Source organism: Simochromis diagramma, unplaced genomic scaffold, assembly GCF_900408965.1.
Source record: "Simochromis diagramma unplaced genomic scaffold, fSimDia1.1 OVJJ01000361.1, whole genome shotgun sequence".
NCBI lineage: Eukaryota > Metazoa > Chordata > Actinopteri > Cichliformes > Cichlidae > Simochromis > Simochromis diagramma.
In genome coordinates this window covers 4405112-4423382 of record NW_024386860.1, presented here as the reverse complement: position 1 = coordinate 4423382, position 18271 = coordinate 4405112, and the positions used below count along the sequence as shown (strand labels likewise).

At 40.4% G+C, this 18271-nt stretch overlaps 1 protein-coding gene across 3 annotated transcripts in view; it reads right to left on the bottom strand.

The window, feature by feature from the left end:
* The window catches only part of celf3b (cugbp, Elav-like family member 3b), a 32479-nt gene that overhangs the window by 13202 nt on the left and 1006 nt on the right, over positions 1-18271 (bottom strand). For all 3 annotated transcript variants that reach the window (XR_005695576.1, XR_005695575.1, XM_040029858.1), the window contains exons 2-4: positions 18057-18087; positions 17357-17600; positions 15299-15381 (exon numbers count right to left, since the gene is read on the bottom strand). Coding sequence is in view for 1 of the 3 variants with exons in the window: in XM_040029858.1 (XP_039885792.1) it covers positions 15299-15381; positions 17357-17501 (228 nt within the window). In the remaining 2 variants the exon portion in view is untranslated. The remainder of the gene's footprint in view (positions 1-15298; positions 15382-17356; positions 17601-18056; positions 18088-18271) is intronic.

The following is an 18271-nucleotide window of genomic DNA, read 5'->3' as shown; positions in this document are numbered from 1 at the left end:
AAACACAGCCCATTTGCATGCTGAGGTGACAACACACACAGACGCACACACATACACTGACACACAGTATCCACTACAGTTTTCCCCCTTCTCAGAGCATCCGCCCTTTGGCACACACCGAAGCAAACACATACTACACACATACTGTTAATCTTACTCCCTGCAGTAATGCAGAGAGGATTGTGCCAGGATTAGGGGATATTAAATCCTTGGATTATCCAATCAAATCGTATTCTCCCCCCCCCTCCCCCACCTACACAAAATCAGTGGAATAAACCATTGCACCGTGTTATGAGGGAAGGGGGTAGTGTGTGCATGTAAATGTGAGCGCACAAACACTATTTGGGACATGGATTAAACGACGGCGCTGAATCAATGTTATCATTTTGTTCTTTTGACCCTTTTTTGTCATTAAATCACAAGAAGAAACAAATGTTATCACAAACAGTAATATAAAACTGATTACAGAGCACAGAATCACAACATTCAATCGTGAGCGTGCGCGCGTGTGTGCGTGTGTGTTTGTCCACCCTTCCCCCCTTTCAATCTCTCTCTGGAGCACTCCATCCACACAATTTCAGATGTCTATTTTCCAGAGTGCACAAGAAAGGAAAACTATTTTTACCCCTTCTCCACGATCTAGCATTATTTCTCTCCCTCTTCCTCTCGCCTATCCTCAATTCCTCATGACTCGCAGCTCCATAATCCCTTCATACCCCATGACGTAGCCATCACGGTGTTTTTTTTTTATCTTTCTTTTTCTTCTTTCTTACCATTACGTCTTACTTTCTTACTCTCTCCATGAATTTTAGTAAACCCATCCTCATCATCAGCATGCAAAAAAACTAAGCTAGGCAGCACTGTTTCTAACTGTGAATATTGAAAAAAATGATTTTAGACTAATCCACATGACTGATTTATACGACTCTACCTTTATTCTGGACTCAACAAAGTTGAGGGCACATTGTAAGTCTGATTAAACAAATTAATTGTAAAATTAATGAGCGAGAGGTAAACAATTGATGGTGATCACGCAGGCATTTTAAGATAGAATGCAAATTTTGAATTTTAAACACTTTTAAAGAGAGAAGCATCAATAATTCAGTGAGCGTAAATTATTTTGCAGTTATTTTGGCAAATGATTAACTACTTCATTTTTTTTTTTTTTAAAAATCCATGGTTTCAACATCTAGTGGACTAATGTTAAAAGCACCAAATAACTATATTTTGTATCTCTCCTGAATCTATTTATTAACAAAAAAACACAAAAAGGATGTGTAGTTATAGAAAAATATGCTGAAAATAATTAAATGATAATGGATAATTTGAGTAAAACAATTCCAATTGTCCAAGAACAAAAGCAATTGTTTTGTTCTCTTCTTTGCTGTTCTTTCATCTTTTGCACATATTTCTCTAAAACACCAAACTTGCTCTCGGAAAAGACTGCGGCAGGTTTAGCTCAGCTAACGTCAAGATGAAAGGAAGAGCGACTTTGATTACCAAGAGTAGTGAAACCAATTCAGCTGTTTGGAAACCCTTTGGTTTCGAGGAGTCTGAACTACAAAATGCAATTTTCGTTATATTTCAAAAGTGAAGTTAACTTATTAAGCCATGGTGATCTAAATAGTGACCAACAAATCTTGGAGATATTTAATCTGAAATTCAGGAGCGGAACGACACCCGGAACAGTTCCCTTGCTGTCATAAATCTATAAATGCCACTTCCCCGTCCCCCCCGCCCCCCCGCCCCTCCTCTTTTCACAGATATCAGAGGGCTTAGCCGGGCCCACACGCTGCTCACTGTGGCCTTGTAATTCATCTATCATCTTTGCTATTCTTTTTCTTCTTCATAACCTGCTTCCATCGAGGTCTGGACTGATCAAGTGTGGAATTATGGTGATCTGCATATTTGATTTTTGCAAAGATTTGATGCCCTTTGCCCTTCCTGACACATCCCTCCTCATTTTTCCAGACTTGGGACCAACACAAAGCATAGATTGACTTGTGGGCCCCTTTTTTTCATTTACCTTCAGTTTTGCGGTCCTTGCTAATGAATTGTGATTCTAATTTTTGTCATAATCAAGCCCTAATTTTAAGTGATATTAAAATACTCCATGCTAACCAAGTTTTCACTTTTCCGACAAAGGAAAATCATCAGGACTGTGACAAAAATTCTACTCGCTGTAATAGTCTTAAAATATTTTACTGTTACTCAACAGTAAAAGATGGTCCAAAATGTAAGGAAAACGCATAGACATCAGCTTTGCTTTCACTACATGTGGCCGGTTATGGTTCCATGCATAGCCACCCCGGGGTGTCACATGTAGGATATGGTAAATGTGACACCCTGGCTCACACCTCTCATTCACAGCTGGATGAAGACACTGAAACGCGAGAAACAGATACAGTGAGCGCTGAGGTGGAGCAGCTCGGCAGCACAGCTCCACCCCACCTCGTCTCTCTATCACACCACGTTAGGCTTTGCATCCCTCAGGTTACCTAGCAACCTGGCATCTCAGCTCAGCTCCGTTGCCTGGTAACGGGGGCCTGCAACCACAATACAAGCTCCTGAGCGGCCCATCCCCCTGCTCTCATCCCTCCTCCCTCTGTCTCTCCCTCATTCTCTTCTTCACACCTGAGAAGTCCGCCCTCCTTCTTCTCCACTCAATACTCTGTGTGGCAGTTAACCCTTCACCAGCCTCTCGGATTAGCAACATATTCTCTTTTCTTTCTCCTTCTCTTTTTCTCTTTATCAGGCTCCATAGTAATGACACCAAACCATCCATAAAGCAGAACTAACTACCCTGTTGATCCCTATAATATTATATGCTGTTTTTGTCAAACCCCAATGAGAACATTCTGCATGCAGCAGTGGAGCACTCACTGAAATTTGATCCTCTGGATTTAGTCCAACATAATCCAACAGCACTATAGCGGATAACTGCTAGACCTATGCACTTGGACCTTCTTTCTATTTTAGGGAGTGTAAGTCTTTTGAGAAACGAACGGCTGAATTAAAAAGGCTGCTCAGAGCCATAGAAATTCATGATTGCAAAAATCTCATATTCACTGAGATTACATTCAACACGGAGCCAGCGACACGTTTTTGAATGCTCAGATAGTTACAGCATGAGGCAGGATCCCAGAAAATTAAAGCAAGAAAAACATGCAAATGACTTGTGTGTTCACATAACAGCCTAACAGAACTAAAAACACCACACTGACTGGTGATGATTTAGCTTTTTTGCATGTCACAGAAATAAAATAGATGTATGAAATTGATTTTTTAAAACTTCTATTTCTTGGAAAACAATTCATAGTTCACACTTTAAATTTTAAAAGGTATACCGCTTTAGGCTTTTTTCACTTTATCGCTTGTATAACAAATCTCTTTAATTCATATTCGTCTTTTACAACGTTTCAAACTTTTTATAAGAAAAATAAAGTTGTGTGGGGCCATTAATAATCCCATAATAGTTTTTCATTTATTTCAGTATTTTAAGTGATTCTCCACAAAATATTTTAAATAGTCTTTTTGAAAGATGTAATAGAAACATGTAACAAAGTAGTAATAAAGGGAAACCATCCAATCCTGACCCAAAAACTTGAAACAAAACTAAAGTTTGCTGTTGCTCACACTATTACTATTAATATTTTGTGTTAAAGTGATACTAGCATAGTGTAATTCACATTTTATTCAAATATACTTTAGGTTTTAAAAATATTTTTTTCTCAGTTAACTAACTGTAACTGACTAAAATAAATAAATATCATTTTATTGGTACAGGAAACTTGAGTGAAATTACAAATTTTTTTTTAAAATGTATTCCTCCATAAAATATAATTATATAATAAATAATTCCATTCAGTCATAGTTGTTGCTAAAATAGCTCAGTTGCTTCGGGGTAAATAGAGAAAGGATTTTACTCATTTTGATTAAATAATGTTGATAGAATTTAACATAAGCAGTGTATAACCCTGAAGGTTACATTTCAAGCTAATCCAAACCTATATTTTTCTAAATGTAAAATGTTCTAAATTCCCTCTATATTCTTCATTCTTCAGTGAATTTTTTTTACATGCTGAAGAGTCTGTGGAACGACCCTCAACGGGATCACTTTTCATTAAAGCCATAAAAAAGCTTGATAAAAGGTCATTTTAAATTTACTCTCTGGGACATTTTTGAAAGAACAAAAGGTTTCCAGCTTTGAGAAATAAAAAAAACAGAGCCTTTTTTATATATAAGAATTTAAATGCCCTCCCCACCTTGTATAAATGAATTCATTATACAAAGAACTCACTGCCAGGTGCCTCTAGGCAAAACCACGTTTGGACAAACTGTGCTATCAGTGAACAGAAGTAAATATTGGAATAGCTTACCAGTTATAACAAAGGAACATTCTACATGTTCCACAAAGGCTTATAACAAACCATAACTGTGATCATATTTAATTTAGTATGATTGTATTGCATGTATTTGTCTTTTTGTTTGTGTTCTTTGTTTTGTGTCTATATGGTATCTGAATAGTGTGTAGCTTCATATGACGTGGTCCAGGGACTGTATGTAAATGAGTAGTTTACTAAAATGTGGCTTGTTTATATTTATATGAAGGCACAGCTCTATCTCAGGCCTGGCTAAGGCAGGTGACTAAGAAATATCTTATAATCAACAAGTTACTACTGCAGCACTTTTAAAAGTCAGTCAACCAACTAGTATTTCATGGTTGTTGTTGTTTTTTTTGCACATATACATTTTTGGATTCCCTAAAGAGATTTCAGCTCAAACCAAAGTGAAATCACCAGCATGGTAATAAAATAATTTTTGTTAACTACTTTTGTTAATTGGAATTTAATCTACTCAATCTACAAAGACATTTTTGTCTGACCTCAAATTGTCAGAAACAGCAGAAAAAAGCATAGATTTCTGTTAAATAAGGCACAACAGCCTCATTTTCACACCTCATTTACTAACAGCGCGTATCCAAAAATCTGTGTGTAAATCATGTGTATGAACATATCACACACAAATCAGTGTTTTATCAATATTCTCATAGCAGAATTTGTTCATACTTTATGAACAGTTTTTAAGTGCCTTAGACCAGGCTGTCATAGAAAATTAGTTAAGTAATTCAATTCAGTTTTATTTATATAGCACTAAATCACAACCACGGTCGCTGAACTAAAAGCAAAACCCGGAGCCCAGTTTTCTCTGTCTCCCGTATGAGGCTTGTTTTTCGTGTTCCCATTGTTTTCTGTTGTTGAACGCAGCATTATTAAGTGTGGTGATTTACGTTTGTGTAATGTGGTCACTTAAAGCTCCAGTATTGCCCTGTGGTCAGAGGAAAACGGCCATTATTCAGATACGAAGTTGGAGTGTGGCTAGAGGGGGGACCTCAGAGCGGAGGTCATACCCCAGGTGCAACCAAAGTCCTGTCATCCCCTTGCCTGCCTAATCACATACACACATATTCAGACACACACCAGTGGCCCCCTCTGACAGATGTCTCTGTTTAAATTGACAGAAGTGCGCCCTGACTCCCTCCCACTCCTCCACCACCCAGAAAAAGCCCTTTCTTCTGCACACCACCCGCCTGCCCCTTCCTCCACGCTCATTATGGGAAACTTTTGTCTTGTTTCCTCCTTCTCTCTAACCCGAACTCCTCTACTCCTCCCCTGTCTCACCCTTCCCCCCTCCCCGTCTATACACCCCTATTCATGCCAAACCTCTTCACGGCCCTCCTCCACTCCGCTTAACCTCCCCTTTCATTCACACAAATTCACACATTCATTCACCCCCCCCCGGCATGGTCCTGTTCTATACGTCCGCCTCAGTATAGACACATAAATATTACATGCTGAGACACCATGTCTGGATTGCAAGCTGTAGCCTTGAGAAAGACAGCCTCACATGGACATGGACAAAATAAAAGATGCCAACTCATGCCAAAGCATGCCATGCCATGAAAATCTATGCAAGACGGAGTGTTAGGAAGAGTAAATTAATTCAAGTAAAAAAAAAAAGGGGTGATCACTGATGAAAGCCTGATCCAAGAACAAATGCTGAGATCTGCTAAGGTCATCGCATTTAAGTGATCCTCGCATACTCTGATTTCTGACAATTGTTTTCTACTCTGAAATGCATTTTTTTTTTATTCAAATGGGAAAGATAATCCTCTTGTAAGCTTACAATAATCAGTCAAATGTATTTCCAGTTTCTATCTGCATTAACGTGGAACATCTATCTTATTTTGTAAAGGTTTCTGTTCACTAAAGAGGTTTTGGCCTTCCCCCCAAGCAAAGTCTTTTTTTAAGTGGAGGGAATTTACTCAAGTATAAATTTATTATGCCTGCAAACCTGAATTGGATGAGTGGAAGAAAACAGATGGATGGATGGATAAATATATCTTTCTATATGCACCTTTAATATATTGCCTTGACACATCATGCTTACTTGCATAGCCGCCCTAAAGGGCCACTTTCAGCCAGGAAAAAACAGTTCTCTATTTTAAATATGAGGATTTTAGAGTCAGTGGGCAGTTTACAATAAGCCAATGTGTGAACCCAAGATTTAAATAGCTACAAAAAAGCTGTGCTTGTGCAAGTTTTGAAGCAAACTTTACAAAATTACAACTCAGGTCTTTTCATTCAGTGAACGTGGACACAAGGCTGTGCTAAACCTGTCTGGCTTTATAAAGCAGATGGTGTGTGATATGGACTCAACTTTACTGCTACTTTAGAGTTCAGCATCTGAGAGACACACGGCCTGGTAATCATCCATCCACACAAACATCATTTTACAAACAGGCCAACACATGAAGGTCCTTCTGTGTTTATTTTGTTCAGGTAGTACTTATGAGGACCAAAATCTGTTTACACTGGTAAATCACAGAAAGCAGCCTCTACAGCCATGTGCCAATGATTTTCATTAGCAGAGCCTAAGATTAGAACATTTATTGCTCATGGTTGTGTGGTTTTATTTTAGGTTTTATTTCTTTTTTATGATGACATTAAAGTCTGTATGTAAGCTCATAGGCAAAAATAAAACTAATAATAACAATACTGTGACATAAAACGAAACCACCAGAATCTTAAAAACGACCATACATATTTCATACCACCCAGCACTGGCTTAAGGTTAAGGTAAGTCTCTAGGAAATGAATGTAAGTCATTGTAATGTCCTCTGGAGTCATGTATAAACAACAGTGTGTGTTGGAGTATGTGTGCATGTGTGTGTATGTGTGTTAGGTCTTAAAGAGGCAGGCGCTCTCCAGGGTCAGGTTTTTATTAGGCTATGATTAGATTCTGCCTCATTTTTGTTGTGAAATATGAGGCAGGCACTTTTTCTCTCCCCATGTTTCATGCAAAAATGTACCCACATGCACACTTACAAACACACACACACACACACACATGCATGCACAGAGCAAAGACTTTTGTTTTAAACAAACAAGCCAAATCCCTCCCCTCGCAAACACCCTTCTGCTCTGCATATCCCCTCTGCATCACTCTCTCCAGCTCCTCCTCTTTTTGTCTACTTCTTGTACACACACACACACACACACACACACACACACACACACACACACACACACACACACACACACACACACACACACACAATTTTACACCTGTCCCTCTACTCCCTTCCCATCCCACACACAGCGAGGATAAAAATAGAGAAACAGCACGAGGGAGGGGGTAAGCGATACACATCACAAACCCCATCAGGAGGGGAGAGATAGAGGGAGAGGAGGGAGAGACAGAGAGGAAATATAGAAAGAGAGAGAGAAACTGAGAAAGAGAGAGATTTGGGGTCTGTTCTAAATTGAAAGTGTAGCAGTAAGCAGTGAAGGGGAATAGTAAACAGTGCTGCTGACCACATAAATATGCTAAATTAGCCTACAAAGTCGCCCTAGTGGATAATTGCTCATCATAGCTTTGCCCCACAGGGAGGCTGTCTGCCAAGCATCTTAGATTCCACATGGAAACACACACAGGACGTACACAACATGGACACATTCTAAGTGGATCTGATAAACATCAACTAAAAGTAGTGGTTGATGTATACCTGAAGAGATCGCATCTATCTTCCCAGGCACATAACACTACTGACATACTTAAAGGGAAAAGCGATTATTTATGGTGATATTTCCAATGTTGGTTCTTTTTCTTGGGCTGCCCTTAAAAGAATGAAGTGACACTAATTATAAAGAAGAGGCTGCTGTTTCTGCACCGTCTAACCATCTGTGTCTGATCTCATCAATACTAAACATACACAGGATGTCGTGGAAGTCAGTTCAGTTTCCACGGTTTTGATTTTTGATTTGACTTAATAAAATGCTTAGCAGCTATAGACGTGTTTCCAGGATCAAGCCTTAACCCTGAAAATACTGTAGTTAAATTTACACCATCAAACAGCATATTGCTTATAACCCTACCAGTGTTATTATGACTGACACCTGACAAACCATATGTTTTTGTTCTGTATTTCTCCATAACATAAGTTTAGGGGTGCCAGCGAGAGCTTAGACCTCACAGAATTAGTAAAATCCCAACACTTTTCCAAGATCCAGCATTAACTCTAAAACAACCAGCGATGCACCGGTGCATCGTGCTGTTCACATCAGTTCTCTGTTGTTCTGATTTCCAGCTCATGCATGACGCAGCAGCACACTGTTTGTTAGTGTGAGACCTAATGTGGGGAATGGGGGAAAGTAACAGCAAAGCGTTGAGAGTTTGGAGGGATTTCACGCTGCTACACTAACAGATTTTCTTTGTGTGTTTGAAAAAGTTTTTTTCTTTTACTTCACTGCTAACTTTGATGAAGTGAGTCAACATTTACAGTCTTGGACTGTTCTTTTGTTGAGAAAAAAATGTTTAAGTATAGCCTGATGTTATTTTATGAATAAAGGAAGGATTCCTAGTCTCTTCCTCACAGTGAGGATTACAGCTTATTAATTTAAGGCTGGTATCGGATCAGTGCTCATTATCAGTAGAAACCGAAAGCCAAGGTAACTGTGTCGTATCGGAAATGAAAAAAGCTGGATCAGTGCTCAGTGTCAGACTAAATGTATTTAATCAATATCACCACTACAAACTTTTATTCTTTTTTTAATAAATGCACCAATCCTCTGTAGTATCTCTTTTGTTAAGTACTGGTGGTGCTTCTTCTGGCTTTATAATAATTCATTAGACATTCGGTGTGTCACAGAAAGTACATCATGTGTGTGTGTGTGTGTGTGTGTGTGTGTGTGTGTGTGTGTGTGTGTGTGTGTGTGTGTGTGTGTGTGTGTGTGTGTGTGTGTGTGTGTGAGAGAGAGAGAGAGAGAGCTTCAGTTTGGCTCTAATCAAAAAACAGGGAGCAGAGTGCTGCCTTGAGAGCAGTGAAGCATGACAACACACACCTGGTAAGCTGCTTATCACACTTTAATTTCACCTACATTGAGATCTGCGGATGTCGGCGTGACCAAACAGATGTGTGTGTGTGTGTGTATGTGTGTGTGTGTGTGCAAGCAGGTAGACGTATGTGTGTGTACAAACAGTTGTGTTTGAAGTAGCACGAAGATGAAGGGAGCGATAAACACAAAGAGAAGAGAGCGTGCAGATTAAATGGAGAGAGAGATATCGACAACAAAGAACAAAAGAAGCCGATAAGAGGAGAGATATGGGAGGAAATACAGCAGCAGTAGGGCTGCAGAGAGATAGAGCGATAGATGGAGAGCAGAGGGAGATACGAGGTTAAAATCTAGCCAGGCTGGGAGGGAAGTGTGGCCTGATGAACAGCGACAGAGGGAGGGAGAGATGCATGGGGGATTAGGATGAAACAAGGATAGTTTTGTATGAATGATTACTCTAAATTTGATGTTTGCATGAGCACAAGTGTGCCTGTGTGTATGACAGTGTCTTTTACCGCTGTACGTGTACGCAAACTATGACTGAGCTGTGTGTCTGTTAGTGTCTCCAATGAATGTGCAAGAAATACAAGCTTTTTAACTTACATACAAAACTGTCAAAAATGAAAGAAAAGATGTGAGAAAAAAATTATATAACCAGGCAACAAATCAACACGTCAAACTAATTATACTGTAGAAATATTCTGACTGCAGGCATAATTATTATTAAGGAGAGAAGAATATGTATCCAAAATGTCGCCTGTGCATTGTGCTAGATTACAGTGGTCCACACACTCTTTGGGGATGACATGTCCTTCTAATGGTTATCCTGGATTTGTTCACTGGAAGCTGAGCCTTCACCTCTGACCTCGGACACATGGTATCACCCAAGTGCTACAATCTCTCTGAAATAACAAGACCCACACTAGCTGCAAAGCCAGCCAACAGTGTATTTCTGTGGATCATCAAAGCTTTTAACTTAAATAAATCCATGAAATATATGTACTGAGGTTTTGTCTTACTATTGTATGAATTCATTTCAGCTATTCTACTTTATTTAAGCTATTTTGTGGAATTTATTTGGCTGCTTTGATAGAATAATTTCTCGGCTGTTGATTTTATATATTTTAGCCTTTAAAATCGAGCATCCACTACAGTATGGCTCTTTTTGCAGAAGTAAAAGTGGTTCCTTGAATGAGACACCTTTAATAAGATATCTACAAAATAAGACCAGGAATACATCTGTGGGGGCAGGCTTTTACGACACTAAATATTTATATTATTTGCATTTGGGAATAATGAGGAAACCCCTGCATGCACATATGAATTTAATCTTCATGTGAAAACAAATGCTAATATGTGGCGGATAAACATAAGCTCTTTCACATGGATGTATCCCAGAGGGAATATTTGCACCACATCTAATACACCAAAACATCTGTGTGCTACAGCAGGACTTTACTAGTGGTTCCACTGTTAAATTTCTGCTACTGTGACAAATATCATGTACTATCTTGCTCCCTCCCTCTCACTCTCTTCTTGTCATGCTCCCTCGTCGCTTCTCATTCCCTCTGTGTCCAAATTAAACACAAGGCGCAGGACACTCTGATAAGGCCATCTGTTCGTATCTCCCTCTCTCAATCCCTCTGCACTTTTTCTTCTTACTCCGTCTGACAGTCTATCGCCCCTTGCTGAAACTATAGAGCACACCTCTATGCATTTCTCTTCTTCTTTTCATTTCTCTACTGGCTGATCAGAGCATTAAATCCCATCGGTGAGTGGCAGGCAGGAGCAGTAACACTCTGTAGCGTTGGACTTGTCATCGAACGTTTAATTGCTAGGCCGTGGGTGTAAAAGCAACACATCAGAGTGTGTGATGCTACAGTTCAATTAAAGTTGCATGAGGTGCCTGACGTTCCTCCGCCGCCTGCAGTTTAGAGTGATCCCGAGATTCACACGCATACACACATATACACACAGACCTCAGCCCTCGTGCCTCACAGGGAGCTCAGAATCTGACTATAAAAATGAGTTTGTGATAAACTCATCACAAAGCTTAACAAATAGAGCCGGCAAAGAAGAAGAGTAGGGGAGGGGGGGAGGATGAGATTGGGGGGGGGGGGGGGGTGAAACGGTCAAAGGGGTCAACTAATCAAGAGGAGGGGAAATGAGACGAGGGGTAGAGGAACTACGAGGGGGAGGGTGGAGGAGGGAGATGGCGCGCGCGTGAGAGAAGGAGGACTTAGAAGGGTTACCATTAATGACTGTGAAATGAGAATCCGAGGAGGAAGCGCTAGTGTGCAGTGAGAGAAAAAAATGAGTAAAAGACAGCAGGGAGGGAAAAGGAGGGATGAGAGAGGAATACCATGAAATGAAAGGGTTCAGGCTAGTGTAATATTCTACTGCTGTAGAGAAACTGGAAGACGTCAGGAGGAGTTGAACACAGGACAGAGGGGATTTGAGAGTGGGGGGGGGGTGCGGAGATGAAATTGAATGAGAGAGAAAGCATATGGCAGGTCTGGGGAAATAAAAGGAAGAATACGGAAGAGATGAAAAAGCATTTCTTAAGGAGAGAAAAGAATGGGACAAAGGGAGGATGTGTGAAAGAGAGTGAAAAATCTTCTTAAGTCATTTCTAAATCCCGTCAAAGAAGTCAATATAGGCAAGGGAACGGAGACGAGGGAGAAGGGAGACATGCGCAACACAGTCTCACGGCAGTTCCCGAAACAGTCACAAGCTCTAATCTATTAACTTGCGTTTCTGTAAACGAATTTTCCAGCTTTCCTGTGGTCCTGTACTCAGATTTCCTGTCCTTACATTTTTGTTCCGCTAGTCTCGGACGTACTGATTTATGTTTGGGTACAAAAAGTTCATATTTTCCACTTTTAAAAGTAAAAACAAAATTTCACCGGTCACACCAGAAACTTTGTTTCGAATCTTGCATGTGACAGATTTTTAATCATTTGTCTTATTTTTTAAGATGTTATCTATTTAAAATACAATAGCTTTTGGTATTAAAAACAGCCTGGTTAGGTTTAGCGATTTAAACTGTGATGCGCCAGCCAGAGATTTTCAGAGTTTCAGAGATAATGGGAGAAATAATCGCCAGAAGGTCAAAGTGGCCGGATCCCAAATTGTCACTTTCAAGGAGACAGAAACGATAGCCAGTTCTGCCGTTGATTGACATGTGACAGAGTCGTAAATATGTAGGCAATGGAGCCTTTAATGTTTTTAGTAACCAAACGCCACTTACAAAGAAATGCACAACTAGCGAATTGGATATTTAAACTACTGGGATAGGTTTGGAAAAATGGAAAATTTTCTTGGTTTTCACACAAAGCATATACTTAGCACCGAAATACAATAGTTTCAAAGTCGTGCTGACAACAATATTTGTGTCCATGATCAGGAACAAACAGATTTTTCACAGTTTGGCACGAGACCGGGTTGACACACAGGTTTCAGTGGTTAGTGAAATGTGATAGAAGAGCTAAACCTTAGCTGCTCTATACAAAGTTACCAAAGCCAAGCATCAAACTATAGAATTAAATGAAGACATTTAATTTAATTTAGTTAATCGCTTTAAAATGTTATCATTCGTTAGCTGTAGTCACCAAACCAGTGTCATGGCTCTGGATATCAGTTAAATATGACTGAGCTGTGCTTCTTGTTTTGATTTCATTACTGTATTAGTATTGGAGACAATTTTGATTCATTTATTTTAACTGGGCTTTGGTTCCTCTTTTGAGATTAATACATGTCTGTTCGTGTGTTTTTAGTTTAGGTAGTGTTTCTTCATTTTCTCTCTCTCTATGTCTTGATGACTTTTTCCTCCTGTGCTTTCCTGTCTCTGTCTTTTTGTTTAGTACCCTTTCATACTCAGTCCTATTTGTCTTTTGTTTATCGTTTTACTCTGAATGCTAATTTTGTGTCTTGTACTAGTTTTACTTTCTGGTCTTTTCCCCCCTAGATCGCCTGCCCCACCCTAACCGTCCTCACCCATCGTTGACCGTTTTCATCTGTGTATATTTGTGTAGTCCTGTCTTCCCCTTCTTGTTTCCATATTCTCTTGATTGATTCCCAGGCTCTTTGAGTTTATTTTTTTTGAATTTGCGTGTCACTTCCCTTTTAGGGCTTTTTATGTCAACCAAACTAAAGACTCGACTTTTGTTACTTCCCTCTACTTCAGTGGCTGCACTTTGGTCCTCATTCCAACCCCAAACGACATCCAGAGTGATTAATGGGGCTGCTGATGGAAATATTTGTGAGTGCTTCAACTAAAGGGAAGTGTTGATGACAAACTGTGTCAGCCCCTCATTTACTGCTATTCATCAACCAATTCACTGAGCTCAGACATGCTAAAATTCTTGCAAGTGCTTCATTATGAACACTTCTGGCTCAAATTAGACAGAATAAGTGATCCAACCGGAAACCAAGACACACCAAATGCAGAAAAAGTTATGCTTTTCATGAAGAGTCCAGGCCTATATCAGCCCACGAATGCCACACCCTTGTTTCAGCACCAGCCTTCCTCAGGAGAGTGGTGCTTCTGATTGTTACATGCTGACTCTTTAGTAAATCTTTGCAGCTAATGAGTATCCGCCCTGCAAATGTTTCCTCTGTGTGTCCAGAATATCTATCCCAATTTATCTGGAAATTTGCAGCAATTATGTTCTTGTAAGTCAGCCATATAGATGATTTCCCTTTTGCGCTTAGAGACATCACAGAGGAATGTAGAGAAACTAAGAATGAGTTAAAGGACAAAGGGCAGTGCACACAAGAAAAGGGAGACACAGCAGACAGCAGAAAGGTGATTATGAAAAAAGGTCAGGCTTCTTAGCAGTCTCTAATTGGATTACTGTCACTATAGTGTGTTTGTATAGGTGACTGCGAATGTGTGACTGCATAGAGGTTCAAAAAAAGCATGCATGACTGCAATATGTATGCAGAGATTTCATGCTTGTGTGTGTCACAACACTTCCCTTCCCCCAACGCCTTTTCCTCACGCTCTTTTTCCACAGTTTTTTTCACACAGATCTTATCAACACTCTGGCTCAGGAAGAAGGTGCATGAAGTGAAATTCTGATCATTAGCAAGTCAACGAACAGAGAATTTGAGAGAGTGCTAGCGCGTCAGAGATGGTAGAAGCACGCTTACTATTCTGTTATAAATGGTGGAAATTGGGAGTCGGATAAAACTGGGAAAATGTCATTTCGATTAAACGCTTTGTATTTTAGCCGCACAGTGTGCAAAAATACAAAATGCTCCAAAGCGCATACTGTAATATCTGTTTTTAACTGCAGTGGAAATCAGGTCAGAGAGGGAAGAAAAAGAGAGAGAGAGAGAGCGGGAGTGACAGAGAGGTAGAGCCTGCGAGACAGACACCGCTCTCGCAGTTTCCCATCCATAATGAACACCGTCCTACCCCGGCCCCGGTGCAGCGCACAATCCCTCACTGGAGCGACCGGAGGGAGACTGGGATGAGACAAAGGGGAATGGCCACATTAATTACATACACTCTCTAGGCGGGAGCTATCACCGGAGGCTAACGCAGGGGCCGACAGAGAGATGGAGCGACAGAGAAAGATAGAGAAATGGAGATGATAATGCTTACGGAGTACCCTATGTGTCTCCAGCGAGAGGGAGTGTTTGTCCTTAGCAGCAAGACGCCTGCCGGCTGCTGAGTTATGTCAGTGTTACTAATGGGAGCTGAACCTCCAATCACACAGACGCACACTGATGCGAGGCCACTTGTGTGTGTGTGTGTATAAATTGGATGACAGAGTCTGTATGTTTGCTACAACAGGAATGTACATGAAAGCTTGTGTGTATTGTTACATAAGTGTTAAGTGTGATTTATCTGGGGATGTTTGTGTGTGTATTTATGTCTGTTGATGTGCACTTACCCCTGGTAGTGTTTTCTGCTCATGAAGAGCGCTCTGGGCTTTCAGCGCAGACTCTCTCGCACAGTACGTCAGAAACGCACATCCTGTCAGACAGAAAGAGGCAGAGAACGAGAAAGAGAGAGGGAGAGAGTAATGGTAGAAAAGGTCAGGGTACGGCTCTAATATTTGTCATCCTCTATCTCTGTCTTTGTCAGCCGGGTCTCAGAGCAAAACGTGAAATAGTCACAAAAAAAAGTAATGTAGTTGTTCATGTTCACGGACACAAATTGTCATTGTTTTTCAAGACAGTTGGCACAACTTTGAAGGTAATGTTTTTTTAATAGGAGGTATATTTCATGTCCGCAGCCCCGAGTCTGGACCGGGGCTGTGTCACCCTGGCAACCAAGACAACAGGGCGATGTGATGCACTTTAACCCAAACCTTGATCTTTCTCTAAACATAATCAATTCGGCTTTTAAAGACAATTAATAATGTATGACACAAATTAACTGTAAATATCTGTCTCGTTTCTGACTCAAACTGTGATCTCTGGTATAAGCGGGGAAATGATTCCCTCTGCCACAAACCCCTTCAGTCTCCGAATGTGGACAAATCACTACACATGACACCAAACAGATTAAAAACAAAAATGTGTGCAAGACATGAAGAAATGAAACATTGGTGTCCAGGAACATGAATAAATACATTAACGATTATGACTACTTCACCACTGCCTTGAGACTATATTGTTATATTGCACCCCCCCACACACACAAACATACACACACACACTCTCCGTCATCATCCATTTAAATCTTTTAAATGTTGTCTTTTCTAATACCTTTCCTGATTACTTGTCATCATATATTCTGGATATACGCGTGAAGATTAAAATATAGATATATAATCATGCATTGTACGGTAACTATGCTCCCTAATGATGTTACTCTAGAGCAGAAGAGGACACTCCACGGCACGGCACATCTCAGTACGGCACGCCACGAGTCAGCACACATGACAGCACCACAGACGTGTGCGTGGGGCTAACAAGGCCTTGCAGGCTTGCCACTGTCGGGTTCTTGCCCTATACCAACCACTATGCATGCCTCACGATCACTCCAGATACACTCCCTCTGTTTTCCTACGTGTTGTACCTGTGTCTGTGTGTGTGAGGGAAGGGTGGGTAGTAGAGCTGGCTGCCCAGAGCTGTTTACTACACCTGTCACCAGCACTAAGACAACAAGATTAGCAGCAGGTTAGCATCCCAGTGACATCTCAGACAGGCTCATGTAGATTCAGATTAGAGAAATGAAGTTAACATTCACGGAGTGCGCATCTCGGGATTTAATGGTGCCATGAGATTAAAAACAAAAAGAAAAAAGAAATACAAAGAATGATAAGACACACACCTGACATGGCACTCGGATCAGTACATGGCACACACACACATAGACACACATGCATCTTATGGTCCATCTCATTGCTTTTAAGAGCGGCTTACTGTGGCTGTGGGGAATCTCAAAACAACAGATTCTTTCCCTTGTGTCACCCTGGCTTACAGCCCCATTACACTGATTGGAGCATACAGTCTAATCTGGCTCATAACACAAAGGAACCCAGGTCAGTGTGTGTGTCTGTGTGCATGTGTGTGCCTGAATGGGTTTTGCTACAGTAGAAAGTTATTTTTCATTCATAGCATCTATCAGGAGATCCTTATTTCCACTCTTTATCATATATTATAAAACTTTTTATCACATTCTTTTTCCGCCTGTGGAGCACAAGCTTTACAAATCGGAGTAAATTTTTAAATACATTAGGCACCCGATTGTTTTATGAAGCACGCTGCTGCAAAACAGCGAGTTCGCTCGCAGTGTACGGGCAGTAACTGAGTTTGCTTGCTCGTCTTCGGGATCTCATGCCTCAACTCAAAATGAAGACACGAAGGCGCTGTGACAGTTTCCATGGATACATGTGATATACACGCAGAAATATTTTCACTCATCTATCTGCCTCTGTGTCGCACATCTATCAAGCACCGGAGACATCTTTTTAACTCTGGGTTACGAAGGCAGATCCTACCTTTGTGCATGCCAGTGTATTTGTCCTTAATCACAGTTAGCTCATAGATCTTGCCGAACTGCTCAAAGATAGGCTTGAGGTCCTTCTCCTCCAGATTACGGGGAATCTGCCCCACAAACAACTTGATGGCATCAGCCTCCTTCATCGGGACAAAGTGGAGAGGACGACTGGGTACTGCAGGGCTCAGGGGCAAACAGATCGGGAGCAGCTATCCCTGGAGAGGAGCGACTGATGCTGGAGGAGTCTTTGGGACATAGCCAGAAACATGGAGAGGAAAAGAAAACAATTGAAAAATAACTATTATTATCCTTAGAATATTTATTTATATAATAATAATTCATTTTCACAGATTTATATTACAGTAGGATACTTTCCTTGGTTATTTTACCCTATAAAACATTTATCACATGTGTTATAGTATTAGCCAGATTGCAATTGTAATGTTGTAAAAAGATGATAAATTCCCAATCAAATGTCTTCATGAATATATTTAATAATAAAATACATGCATCCATTACGTTAAAGAAAAAGAAACTATAGATTATTTGTGTATTTAGTGCCCACGCTGATGACAAAGGGCCCCAGTTGCTTCCGGTAAAACAATTATGCAAATGTTAATTAGCCAATCAAAAAACAATAATAGCACTTTTTGCTCCAATTAAAAATATATGAAAAGAAAATATGTATGCAGATGCGTTACCTTTCCGTGGATAAACGGCGTTCAGGATCCCCTACACATAAAAAAAGAAGAGGAAACAGTGTGACTGGGGATAAAACATTGCAATAGAGCGGTTTCTTTGTTTAGCCAGCTGTAGGTTACAGCATACACACGGATGTCATGGGGCTCCCTTGCTCTTTGTCCGATCACCCCCCCCCCCCCCCCCCTTCCTCCTCAATGTACACACACACACACAC